A 14,292-nucleotide genomic window follows, 5' to 3' on the forward strand; every position below is an offset into this window, starting at 1 on the left:
AGTGAGGTCATTTGGACAAAAATCTGCTAACAAGGCTTTATATGAATCCACATTCTTGTGCTTGTGGTTTGAGGTGTAGTTCAGTATAATAAGATTTTCTGACACTTCAGGTAGTAGTAGGCCTATAATCGTATGAGATATAAAAGAAATATCCTATCTGCAAAATTTGTAAATAAATAAATAAATATCGTCTTTGCAGAATTATGGTTGAAGAATTCAAAGTCCAAAGTCTCTCAGAAACATTAAAAGAGCAACGTTGGGGCAAAGAGCAAGCACTGGATACAATGTACTGCCAGATATTAGATTTTAATTAAATAAGATGAAATTTAATAAGATTTAATTAAAAACGATTTTGTAATTAAAAGTTAAATTATACTGTACACCATAACAAACATGCAGTTTTTATGAGTTCGTCTATGAGTTTGAGAGCCCCTGAAAAGCAGCCAGCCCCAATATGTATTAGAACCCTGGTTATTTATTTAAGTTCATTTTATTTTTATGAAACAAATTTGAAACACTCTTATATGCCCACTTGAATAAATAGTTAATTTTACTAACAGCTCTTAAAGCTGCATTGACTGAAGTCTCCAGTGTGGTCTCTTGATGAAGAGATCTGCAGACAGAACATGTCATTAATGTCTTAAGGTGGGGGAAAGCGTCATAGTGTATATCACATACCTCTAATTACCAGAAACTTAGTAAGGCTTATTTATTTATTAGTTAGGCTTACTTATTACTCGTATTACTGTTAACCAACCCACGATATGCCTGCGGATTATTTGATAAATAATGTGATGGCATTAAAATAACGTTCTGATCGGTGTGTGTGTGTGTGTGTGTGTGTGTGTGTGTGTGTGTGTGTGTGTGTGTGTGTGTGTGTGTGTGTGTGTGTGTGTGTGTGTGTGTGTGTGTGTGTGTGTGATGTAATGTATGACAGCTGATTTCTGATTGAGCTGTAGAAGTGGGCTTGCTCCAGCGGGTGGGTCTTCTTCTCGAGCTGATGATAGATCTTCTCTATAAAACCTCACCGAGAGAAAAAGGGCAGTAATACAGCAGTTGCAGGACCTGAGGATGTTTCTGTCGAGCTCCACTCTTCTGCCTGAACAAATGACAATCCGTGTGGGAATAACACAGCAAACAACAACATGTTACTTTGAACTGCATGTGGATCACTCAGCACTTCTGGTCAATCCTGGATTTTAAACTGACGTATCTTTTTCGCGGAGACTACCTGGAATAACTGGGATGGCCAAGGTGTCATTAATACATTTGGGAATTTTGCTTTTTATTGGACTAACAGTCGCAATGGCCAACGGTGGGTTTAGATTGCATTGCATTGTACGGTGGACTAAAATCACTATGTGCATGTCATTTTTTTTTTAAACAACAACATACTTTTAAGCAAAGAACACGTTAGGCTATATCATAAAAGTATTATAAGCATATGCACAGGCTATATTGAGGAGTTAGATGATGCATGCATCGAGGTGACTAAAGTGGTTTCGACTTTTTTAAAAAGTAATGTGTTTTTAAAGAAATATAGGCCCTACATATTCCAAATTATACAATACTATGAAGTGAAAGTCATTTTCGGACGCAGTATGTCGAAGCGCAAATCTAATTTGGCGCCACTGTAACTGAACGTCAAAAACTTGATACATAATGACAGCAGAACTTGATGTTCGAAAAAGATCTAAATTGTAAGACAGCGTCAATCATACTGGTCTGCGGCCGGTTGCCTAAACATCTTTAAGTCTTAAAAGTTAGTAACCTAATTTTTTTTCTTCAAGATTGGTCCGAACTTTTGAAGTCAGTTACAGTAGTTTGGTCTAATCTGAATCTGAAAAGTAAGAGTGAATATCTGCCAGTTGGAGGGTCTTAATTTATGGGTTTATTGGTCACACTTTATATAAGGTGTTCTTAACTATACTTGCATCAACAAATAGGTACAATGTAGTTATTGCATTGATAATGTGTTTGCAGAACACTTGTGCTTGCTATGAGGTGTGATACAGGTATAGGACAGGTTTGGTGATATACAGTACAGTAGGTGTATGGGTGGGTTAAAGGGCAAGGGAAGTGTCAACGGGGTAATTATAGATGCAATTACAAAGATTTACTACATCCGTAATTACATGCAGGTGTTTTCAAAAATATAAGTTGTAAAAACACAATAAGTCTTACTGCATATTTCACACCCTGAGGAAACCTAAGGCTTTGACCCTTCAAATAGTCAATGTCACCCATAGATTATATGCCTATTTTCGACTATTATAAGACTTGTGTTTTTATTCTTACCACATGAAGCACATTTTTAGGTTATGATATCACATTTTTTTTAAGGTGAACGTACATAACCTACTTTGAACCTTTACTGTGACAAAGTAAAATATATATCGGATAGAAAGGCTTTTATGATGATGTTTTAGTGCTGCTGCAACATGAGATCATTTGAATGGATAGTCTTGACATTGTTCTAACTAAAGCATTTTCATCTTCAGGCTTTTCCACGTTTCATCAAGATGTGCTTGTGAAAAACACAGCGAAGGATTTAACTAAAGTATCAAGTGTGACTCCTAAGCAGTTTGGTGATTCTGCTGATAAACATGGAGCGTGTTATTTCTGCCAGCTCATAAAACCACAGAGGAGAGCCAAGAGATGCACATGTTACTCCTACAAAGACAAGGAGTGTGTTTACTACTGTCACCTGGACATCATCTGGATCAACACACCTGAGTGCGTTTCTTTTACTGTTTACCTCTTACTTTAAAGATGGATTTACAATGGCTAACTTTGATTTAAACAATCTTTAAGTGGCATTTATTGGTAAATGGCATAGCATAAGTAATAGTGAATAAATGTGACAACATATTTATGAATAGGGCTACTTGAACACCAAAACATTTGTAAATAAATAAAACGTATTGTGTCAAGAGGTTCTTATTAATAACCCTAAGAAATATATTGAATCTAACTATGACATATGACAATCTACATTTTACATTTTACTACATGTTCTTACTATTGTAATAACAGTAAATTATGCATAATTACAAGTACCTAACCCTAAACCAAACCCTAACCATAACTCTATAGTAAATGCATGTAGTTAATTAATTAATTAAGGAAGCACAATGTAACTATGTCATCTTAAAATAAAGTGTAACCAAACTGAGTTGCTAAAATGAAAAACAGTGAATGTGAAAAATGTTTTGCTGCGTTATAATTTAACTGCAACTGTATATGATTTCTTTCTTAGAAGGAAAAGTGAACTATTACATTTGGCAGTGTATAAAAGCTCAACAGAGGCACGTGGACAAACGTTCTCCTTTCTGTCAGAACTGAATTATTTCTGGCCTGCCCCTTCCTTATCACAGAGATAACATTGCAAACTTCGTGTGTAGTTTAAACAATTCACATGCATCATTCTTATCCAAAATGTTCAGAATAATAATTTATTGTACATGATGATGATTAACTTATCCTTGGTAAAGTAACTTATCTTTATTAAGAGAGCTGTAGTAGTTTCGGAAAATTTTTCAGGTTCTGCTACGAGCTCCGTCTTAGTAAATTAGCAAAACTATTTGTCACCCACTAAAGTTGATATTTTAATTTGTGAGTGTGTGGGGGGGGGGGGGCAATATTATGTGAAATATATCAACTTGTTAAAAATAATTTATCATAAGTCATGTTCATAAAGAAAAACTTGAAATGTGGGTCAACATAGCCTACAGTAATTCATTACTCTGAGAGTAATTAATATTCTCAGCCACTTGTCTAGGAACTTGTCTAGCATATAATCCTGGCTAAAGAGAATAGACGAGATCAGAGAGATGCTTTCATGACTGGATGTTTGCAGAAGTAACTCTTAGCAGATGAGGCCTTTAGCTCACTGAGAACAGCTGTTCAGATTTACTGAGCCTCGGAGTCAGCTTCATTACTTTACATACAGTATAAATAAGAGTCCTTTATTGAGGTGTAACCAAAAACACAAGGTCTAATGAACTGGAAGTTGGCCTGTGCGTTTCATATGTCATGTAATCAATGATCTGTTAAAGTCCTCAAACCAAGCCAGCTGTGTATGATCTGCACTTTTGAGCTGAAGTGTAGTTTATAAAATTGGTTGTGTATTTTGTTGTATCTGTTATTCTTACTGTTAAATATTACGAATACTGTACATTTTCTAACCAAACTGGTTTGCCAGTGAACACAGAATCTGCGAAAATTTTGGTAGATTTCTGCAGATATTGATATTCCTGTCATTCTTATAAGTTCTATGCATCCTTGTCACTCTGAGGGGAAAAGTTTCAATGTGGTTCTATGTAGAACTATAGGGTTCTTGACTTGATTTTAAAAATTATAATGAGTTTTATAATTCTTTATGCCAAAAAAAGTTCTATATAAGGATAAACATCTTAAATGATTGCAAAATAAAAATGAATTAAAGCTCCTAAAAAGTTTCATATATCACATACCTGTATAAAACCCTTAATTTTTTAAAGAACCATTTATGGCCAAAAGGTTCTATGTAAGTCTTAAATAATTGCATAATAAAATATAAGCACCTGAAAGAACCCTTTAAGGTTCTTGAACATTTTCTTCTAAGAGTGTGCTTGTTTATTAAACATTAATAAGGGTAATTTAATAATGCTGACGGCTAACAATAAGAGTCCAATTCTCTCAATTTAATGTGTTTTACCATATTCAAATCCATTCTCAGGTGTTTGTACAGTGAGGTTGGCATGCCGATCACATTCATAATCTGGGATGGTGCTGATAATTTTCTGACCTCCACATTATTCATAGTTCAGTGTCACATTTCAGACCTCTTGGGCAGATTGTGTATGTAACCTGCTCCATGAGTGCAACAGAAAGATCAAACTATGGCAGAGAGGGCACAAAGACTCTGAGCACACATTACATCCTTCTTTAAACTTCCAGACTCTGACATTTTAAGGTGGATGGAGACGTGATATACAGTATATTTCAAGGGAGAATATGTAAATCAAAGCATTGAAAGCCTTTCTTTCGTAGAGTTTTCTTTACCCGCAAGGTCATAACCCTTTCCCCTTTGTGTACTGGCAGGCGCACTGTCCCATATGGCCTGTCAAGTTATAGAGGCTCCCAGCGGATACGGCGTTCTGCCGAGGGCAGTGCAGGAGGCCAGCGCTGCACGTGTGCTTTACACAAGGACCAAGCGTGTACCGCTTTCTGCACTCAGAGGTAACAATAAACCTTCAAACCGCTAAAGTACCAACATAGGCTCGTTGGGAAAGTGTGCCTCTACCATAGACTGTTAAAAATGATGCAGTGACGTCACCCGCAGTTTTCTAAAGAGCATTTTTGAAACCCATCTTGGCAGCGTGTCACTCCCGGATAACCGAAAATGGGCATAAAAGCGGATTAGCTGACGTGATGTGACGCTAACAGACAGCAGATAAACGGCTAGTAGTGACATCAGCGGCAGCGCGCCTGTCACTCAAGTGGCCACACCATAAATTATGCAGAAGTTTAAGACTTAATATAATTTAAACGGATGAGTTATAAATAAAAAAAATCACACCCCTCACAGTTGTCATGAAGAGCAAAATTTTAACATGGGGTTCTATGGGATTGACTCTCTTTTGGGGCCTGTCTCTAGTGGCCAGTCGATGAATTGCAGTTTAAGTCACTTCCGTGTTGGATTTAAGAGTGAGACCGGAAGGTTGCCGCTAGGCCTCTACCTACATTTTTGCAAAACTCAAAAAAAGAAAAACATACCTTTACATACAATTCACTGCAGTCTCTGGCTGAAATGAATAGTAGAGGCAGTAAAATACCAAAAACCTTTAATCCTTTTCACACAAATTATGATGACAAGGGTAGATAATTGATTAATAAAGAATGTCTTAGGTTACGTTAATAAAGAATGTCTTAGGTCTCGACGCTGCGTCTTGGATGGACGCTATGGGGACGCCATCAGTGTATCTGTGTCGGAAGCACGTGTGAAAACACAATAATCTGATTGGTTGGTGACAGTCCGTGACGTCATTATCGGAGGTCCCGGAAGTATAAGAGGGCGCCCGTAACACACGTCATCAACTTCTTTGTCTGAAGGAGAAGAAAAGAAGGAAGATGAGAGATGTTATTGTAGCTGTTATTGAACTGACGAACGTTCATACTTTAATTATAAATAAAAATAATAAAAAAGGATTTTCTTTCTTCCTTATGTTCACCAAGTTCAGCCACAGTTGCCCCTCTGTGACCACATGGCAGCCATCGAGCGACCAATAGCAGCGGCTGTTGTTTAGCGGCCCGAAGAGCAGGATTCATGGTGTACCGCAGTTCAGGAACCGCTTCAGGGGACAGGCCCTGGTGTTGATCCAGATCTCTTATAGCGGATCTGCCTGGTAGGCCTTCAGCACAGCCGTGGCTCACAAGATAGCGTCTCCTACACAGGGCCATCCTAACAAATCCCTGCTCGGCTAATCCTTCTACATTTGATTATTTAAACGGTTAATCAAATTATCAAATAAATCTGTGCTGAATATGGCTTCTTCCACGACTTCTCGACTTCACCGGTCAGGAAGAAACAATGGACGGATTCAGAACCCTTGATCACGTTCAATTAATGTCCTCTCCCAAGCAATGAACGCATAGGTTGTGTGTGTGTGTCCTCTGTGTCAAAAACCTGGGACACGGAGGCACACATTTCTAAAACGCTTGTTAAGATTTTTCATGATCCTGCCTCTTATGCTTCCGATAATTCGGACATTTCACTTTGAAAGAGTTGCGGAATGTGCGATATCACCACAGGCACATTTTACCAATAAGCCTGGGTTGTGTGGATTATTGTAGACTATGTAGTAATACAGTAAAAATATTTGTAAATAACATCTAAATAACATCAAAATGTAGGCACATTCAATGTTACTGTTTTCATTAATAGATTTAGAAGTCAGTTCCACCAGCTTTCACTATCCATCAGTACTTTGTTTTCTTTTTTGTTGTTCTCCTTCAGAAGGGGCAGGTCAACATGATCGTCCATTGGAGCACAGCTAAATGATATTTACTCATCTATTGCACTGCCTCTTCATTCTTCTGTCCCAACACCTGGAGAATCACCTCAGAGAAAAGGTTCATGTCTGTCCAAAAGGAAGGCCATCGGGATTCTATTACGGAGAGGGAGAATTAAAGAGCCGAGCGAAGGAACAGAATGTTTGGAGAGGAGTGGCGCTGTGATCGTGAAAGCATTACATAAATGCACCTAAGCTAAAGAAGAAGCAATGCATGGAACATGTGTGTCTTATGCATTTAGGTGAGATGTCTGTGATGGTCCAAATTTGACTTGCCACTATGATCTGACTTCCAGATCAGACATGCCTGGTGGAGTTGAATAAGCATTTTAATGCAGGACTTTGAAAAATATTTTAACCTTTTTAGACCAATCGCCATCATGTAATATTTAAAGGACTTTCTTAAAATATGTGTTGAACAATATATTTAAAAACATTTACTGTACAACAAACTCTACATTGTAACATTGGCTTATTCTAAAAATATATGTTTGTATTTAATATGGTCTTTCATGATTGGTGAGTATAAATAATAACAGAAAAGACAAAAGGAAAATTCCTGGCTCTCTCCAAGAAAAAAAAAACATGTATTTTATGACTAATCTCAAGATTTCCATTTTAAATGCCACAGTAATACGCAACATATGAATAACTGTAAGAAAGTATATGCATTAGATTATATATTTATTTCACTAACTAAACATGTTTACAATACATTCTTCAAATCTAAAAAAAATAGCAATATTATATTACATTTCAATCCATTACAAGATAAACCATCCTTTATTCATTCAAAGCTTTTTAGTTATTTTTTTAGTTCAAATTTTATTAGTTATTTGAGTCGCACACACAAAAAATAACTCATTCCAGAGATGAAACTGATGAAATTCCTTGCCTGAAATGGACTTGCCTGTGCTCACATGTTTTATGGCCGTCATATAGGTCATTTGTACAAAAAGTCCTGTACAGATTCTGTGTTTATTATTTAATTAAACCTTTGCTGTTTTTATATCCATGACTTGTATTATTGTTTGTCCATATGGAGCTCAACTGTGCGAAACAAACATTAAACTAAAGAATGCTGAGATTATTCTGCTAAGCTAATTTGAAACTTGTGGATCAAATGTAAGATTAGTGCCGTCTGGCCTCAGGGTTGAATATGTTCCCTCATTACTTCACCAAGGTACGTCTTATCCTTTCACACGGGGGGCCTGGCAAGAATTGTTTGCTGTCTTGGAAAGTGCCCTCAATACACCCTCCTAACCAAGAAATAAGAGGTCATTTCCCATGGTGCATGATGGGAGAAACACACATCAAAAACAGGTCCATCACAGTTCTCATCTAGGAATACCTTTAGGGTGTGTTCAAAGATAATATGCTTTTTGATTTTACATTTCTTAAGCTCTTTAATATTGTGAACAAGCTAAATGACAATGACATGCATTTCATTAATTTAAACATCTGTGTAAAAGCACTTTTACAGACATCTATCTACAGAAAGGGCAGTAAAACTTAATTTTTAACTTGAAATATGGGAGTTTAGTGAAGGAAAAGGCTTTTTATGATCTAAAAAGTATACTAGTTCTTTAACTGTAAAATAAGATGAATCTGAATCTAAAGAAAAACATCTTAGTGTTCAACACAACCTTCTGAAGTGTTGCATTCACAATACTATGTAATTGATGCAATAATAATGCGTTAACGATAATTTCTTTTTGTTGACTGATTTGTTTAACATTTCTTACACTCAGCTGACACAGAACGAACCATTTCTCAGATATTTTACAAGACCACTAAAAGACGACGATGAGTGAGGCTAATTCACATAGGCTATATATCACCAAAAACAATCTCATATAACATGCCTTGAGTGACAAATGTAGCATGTCTGTAGTCGTGGCTGTCAAGTCTGTTCATATGACCAGAGAGAAGCCTGACTGCAGAAATTCTCCCAGGGAAACTCCACATTTTTCCTGGAGCATTCAGTCACTTTTATGCAACAGGTAGTAGTGTGATATATCCCTTCAGGATGACTTACTGCATTTTAAGGCTGACTTTGGCTCATTGGCACATTTTATCAGCCGAGCATGACAAAGCTACTAACTAATCGTTTAAACAGAGCACATTTTCATCTGTAAGAACAAGTAATGTGTTTGTTTGGTGATAAAAGACACATTTTTGTTTTAAAAGGGTAAAATTTTGGCAGTCCTCTCACAAGTTGATGTTTTTATTGAGTATCTACATTGTTCCAGTTCACCTGAAAAGTCATGTGACACAATCTTTCTGATTTATCAGAGGGTTAAAAAAAAAAAAAAGCACAAAATGTTGTCCACAAAACATTCCACTTGTCATATAATTGTCATATCCTTGATACTATACTGAAAGATTCATATCATGTGTTGCTGGTGTGAATCACTATGATGTAGAATCTTCAATCACACTGAAAAAAGTTATTCTTCCCCAAGATACATTTGAAGCAAAATTACTTAAGAAATTAAGTCTTGTTTTCTGAAGAAAATGAAGAGAAAATAGTTTATGCTTACAATAAGAACAAATATCTGCCAGTGGGGTCAGAAATAAAGGGAAAACAAGATTAATTTTCTCCATTGACTGATATTTGTTATTTATGCTTATTTTAAGCATAAAATCACTTTATTTAGATCTTTTTTTTCAGTAAACAAGACTTTATATCTTTTGTCATTTTGCTTCTCAAGTACAAGTATTTAAGAATGTTTAGATATATGGGTTACTCTTTATTTTAAGGTGTCCTTGTTATAGTGTAATTATACATTTAAGTACTGAGTAATATTAATTCACAATATACTAACATACTAAAGTGTTAGGATTAGGGTTTGGTTTAGGGGTTAGTTCCATGTAATAATACATAATTTACTGTTATTACTATGGAACGTACATGTAACACTGAAATAAAGTGTTAATGAAATTTGTACTGGAAAACAAAATTAATTTTGGTTACACTTTTTCAATAGTCCACTTTAGACATCCTACTAGCTATAAGTAACTTTGCAACTACATGTATAACTCTCATTGGACTATTAGTAGACTGTTAAGTAAGGCTTCAGGTTAGAATAAGTTGACATGTTGCAAAGTTATTTATAGTTAGTAGAATGTCTTGAGTGAACTATCAACCTAAAGTGTTACTTTAATTTTTTTTTTTTTTTTTTTTTTTGCAGTGCACATTAAAAATAAATAACATTATTGCCTTTTTGATGGATCAGCTCATACACCATTCATCAGTTACAGTGGAGAACATCGGCCAAATTCACAGTCCATATCAGTCCCAGAGGGGAGACTCTCACATAATATAATGCAAATATGGATTCATTTGTGCTCAGTGGGACCATGAGAACATGAGAAAAACATCTCATCTTGAGCTCCACCTGCTCTTTCAACCATATTATTAACTAGTAAGAACTCCCGCCCCCTGATCTGCCTATACAACAGGTCAAATAAAGTTCAACTCCAGATGACATTCATTCACCGAAAGAATAAGACATGCTTCTGCAAAGATTTGCTGCAGGGTTTGTTCACAGTTCATAAAATGTTCCCATGTATTCACTACAAATAATCCAATCTGCAGAGGAATTAAAGCATATAGCAGTTGTTCAAATTGAGTGTAGCACAGTCATTTTTCAACATGATGCCGTCGTGCAAACAGCAGATATAGCCGCCCAGGTCAGTTTGTTCAATTATTAAGTGTTATACACCCACAAGTGAAAGCCAAAATAATAGCCGACCCCTAATGGATTGTCAGGCCAAACTGTAGTCACAATACAACAGACCAATCAATGTTCAACTTCATGTTGGTGTAGTGCTTCATGCAACAATGGATAGTCATGAGCTTGAAAAAAATCAAAAGGTACTCAAAAGGTAATATTGTATACACTAATAAGACTTAAGTTTTTCTGTCCCTAAATGTAGTTTAATTTGTATGCTTAGTAGCTATACTGACTAAAATGTAACATTCTGTGGATATTGGGCTGAAATTTGCATAAAATCTGAACATTTCTCAGATTCCAGCAGGGCACTGCTTTAAGTCAAAATAAATATAGCAGTTTTAAACCCAGAATGTTATTAAAGCGCCTGTCTTGTTTTTCAGCACACTGCTGTGAGGTCAGAGTTAAGACTACTTTGTTGGTGGGTTTGGTCTCATGCCAAATTTAATTAAAAGTCATGCATATTGCATTGGTTTCCCTTCAGATTTGGAAATAGCTGTGATTCAGTATGTCAAACTGTGGGATACATTAATCTAACAGACGTTCTATAAGAAAAGTCAAGTAAACTATTGCCCTCATGAGGATTTATCTGCCAGGAATTTCTTTCATCCAGCTAACAAGTGGAGGTGAAGAAAGAAAAAGTGATCTAATGGAAATGGCAACAATTTCAAAAGCAATTTTTACACTGATCCCAATGCGAGGAAATGTTTAGCTCTCTCTCTGATTGCACATAACAACACAAAGCTCTAGAAAAAAAAATTTGTATTTCTTTTTTTAAGAGAAAAAATAATTGCCAATATTTTTTTTAGTTTAGTTTCAAGTTGCATGTTATTTAAATGTACAGACGTTGTCAAAACGATCCCAGTTCATATGGATCCGCGAAAACGAAAAAAAATGCTGTATTCTGCTGCCAGGCAGAAACAGTATGCGCCTGTAAACTGAAGGCGTAATACGCATGAGCATGACATCACCATTTTCAAAAATTCACATTTTTGTAGTTTACATGGAGTAACGGTATCGTTTTCAAAAACTTGGCCCCCCAAGTAAATTTCTTGTAAATTTTTTACAGGCCCCCAAAATACAGTGTACATGAACTGCTACAACGCATAAAAAGTTTTCCCTTTGTAGCTAAAAAAAGAAGTGTCATTTAAATGGCCCTTCAGTAAAGGGAGAAAATAAGGAACAGGTGGGGTTAATCAATAAACAAATGAGTAACCATGGAAACAAATGGGACCATACATTGAAACACGACAACACGAATACATTTACACGACAACAATGTACTAAAAATATTTTTTCCTTTTTGAATAGTTTCATGTACAGACGACAACGTTGTCAAAAACTATTTCCGTTCAAACGGATCTGCGAAACCGACTAAAAATGTTTTATTCTGTTACCTTGTCACTTTGTAAGAAGCACCTATTGTCACGTAACACACACAGGAGGCAGAAAATCCAATAGCAGTAGTTTTTAATAGGGTAATCCAAATCGTAGTCTTCCAGGCAGGGGTCAAATCCAAATAATCAAGCAGTCCAAAAACAAGAAATAAAGCATGAACAGACAAGAAACCAACCATAAAGTGTGAGGACAATGAAGTGGTTTCAATCGTTGTGAAAAATAACTTCGCAGAGGATCTTTGATGCCAGAAATAATTAGACTTTATTTTCGAACGCCGTTCCGTTCCATCGAACGACGCTCTAACGCTCTGGCCCTCCGGCCCACTGGCCCTCTGGCCTTCCAGTACGCGCTCCCAAGTGTATTTTGGTTCAGAGTTATATACATACATCTTCTTCCAAAGAAGGTACCACACCCTATAGATAGTTTTGGGTAAATATCTCATACCATGTGACTTCTCAGAATAGAATTGACATTCAGGGTCTTTTTACAGAAGGTCTTGCAGCTTTCAAAGTCACCTAGACAGAGTCCTATTGGAAGAAATTCATACAAGAAATAATTGTGTCCAAATATATAGCTAAATTACTTAGTTTCTAAATAATAAAATCTTCAACATTCCCTCCTTTGAGGCTTATTAAGCCTCACATTCACTATCCTTTTCCAGAGTGTAGTTTCAAAATCCAGCTCCCTCAGTTATGCTACCTAGTGACTCAATTGAGTCACTCATTCTCCTTTCCAATTACTGGATTAAGCCAACACACTCCGGAGGAGCATTCGAGCCAAACATCTCTCTCCATTTTCTTTCAGTTGTTTTTTCTTTTTCTTTCAATGGGAAGAGTAAAAGACTCAAAATTCTCCCTGATCAAAAATTAAACCAAAGAATAAGACAGTGTTATAAGTGTGTGTATACATTTGGTTCAGCATTGCCTGTTATTGACACAGTTATGTAGAGTATATTTCTTGCGGTGTAGATATCCTCTTGGGTCTGGCTCATCAATCATCTTCTTCGTCCTCAATTCCTCATTTACTGGAATCAACATCCAGGGTTTGTAAATATCAATTTGGTTGCCCTCTCAAATTAGTTTTCATTATCTTTTTTCCGCATTTCCATTCGTTTAACCGTGGTTTTCCAACTAGTGATCTTAATATACAAAGAACACAACAGAATAATAACCCACTTTCAATATCCCTAATTGAGCAAACCTTAATTTTCCAAACTTTTCATTAAGTTTTCTTAACTTCTGCTCTTAAGTTTTTCTTGACTAAATCGTAATTGCTAAATTTTCCTCCCTGCGCAATATTATTCAGTAAAAGTGCAACACTGATCACCAAACATAAGTCATTCTACTTTTTTCACATAATTGTTTTTCTCCTAATGCAGACAAAGCATTATAATAAATCTTCTGCTTATTATAGTCTAATTGATTTATTATGCATTTTTGTTCTACTTGATCCATATGACTATTAATTCAAAATATGGCTGGGTAAACATAACTCTCTCATTTTTATCACTTCTTATGAGAGAATATCAATTCTTAAATTCAAAGAATCCATCTTTTAGTCAGTCAATTTTAGTGAACAGAACACTTTACAACAATCTAATAAAATTGCAATAAATTTCAATTACTATCTAATTTATTACCAAATTTAAACAATACCATTTTGACCGTTTGCATGTTGCTTCCTTTTCTCATTGTAGATCCTCAGTTCAAGACTAAACTATATACATTTTCTTCGTTTCTACTAATTTCTAAATCATCTATCATGAATAAACTAATTATGTCTCATGTAATCACTCTAACTAAGAAAGCTTCAGAGCAATGTTACATTTATCTCATAAAAGTCATTCAATAAACTCATTAGACAATTAGAAAAATAACTCTAGAGAACAACTTTTTGCACTCTTACATATTCCTTATATGTACATTTCTTTTTCTTTATATCTAACAATCTAAACGTTTTTTCTATCAACCATTTAAACCGTTAGCATTATAACTTAATCATTATTAAAACTTCCTTGTGTTCGTATGCAACTTATTTTTAATCGTCAATACTTCTTTAGTCGACATATAATCTGACATTATTTCTGATAGACATCCAATCTA

At 35.6% G+C, this 14,292-nt stretch overlaps 1 protein-coding gene across 1 annotated transcript; it reads left to right on the plus strand.

Annotated features, from left to right (window-relative positions):
- Positions 1-936: 936 nt before the first annotated feature.
- On the plus strand, positions 937-8,064 carry LOC143712004 (endothelin-3). The gene is made up of 4 exons (XM_077204236.1): positions 937-1,315; positions 2,502-2,736; positions 5,086-5,223; positions 7,001-8,064. The coding sequence occupies exons 1-4, from the start codon at positions 1,246-1,248 to the stop codon at positions 7,017-7,019; spliced, it is 462 nt and encodes a 153-aa protein (XP_077060351.1). The 5' UTR covers positions 937-1,245; the 3' UTR covers positions 7,020-8,064.
- The last annotated feature ends 6,228 nt before the right edge of the window (positions 8,065-14,292 follow it).

This window comes from Siphateles boraxobius, unplaced genomic scaffold (assembly GCF_051911475.1).
Source record: "Siphateles boraxobius isolate OS27281-9 unplaced genomic scaffold, OSU_SipBor_1 5, whole genome shotgun sequence".
NCBI lineage: Eukaryota > Metazoa > Chordata > Actinopteri > Cypriniformes > Leuciscidae > Siphateles > Siphateles boraxobius.

Coding starts and splice junctions, on each gene's coding strand:
- LOC143712004 (XM_077204236.1), top strand. CDS start 1,246: ATGGCCAAGGTGTCATTAATACATTTGGGAATTTTGCTTTTTATTGGA. Junction 1,316..2,501: donor AACAGTCGCAATGGCCAACG/GTGGGTTTAGAT, acceptor TTTCATCTTCAG/GCTTTTCCACGTTTCATCAA. Junction 2,737..5,085: donor ATCTGGATCAACACACCTGA/GTGCGTTTCTTT, acceptor GTGTACTGGCAG/GCGCACTGTCCCATATGGCC.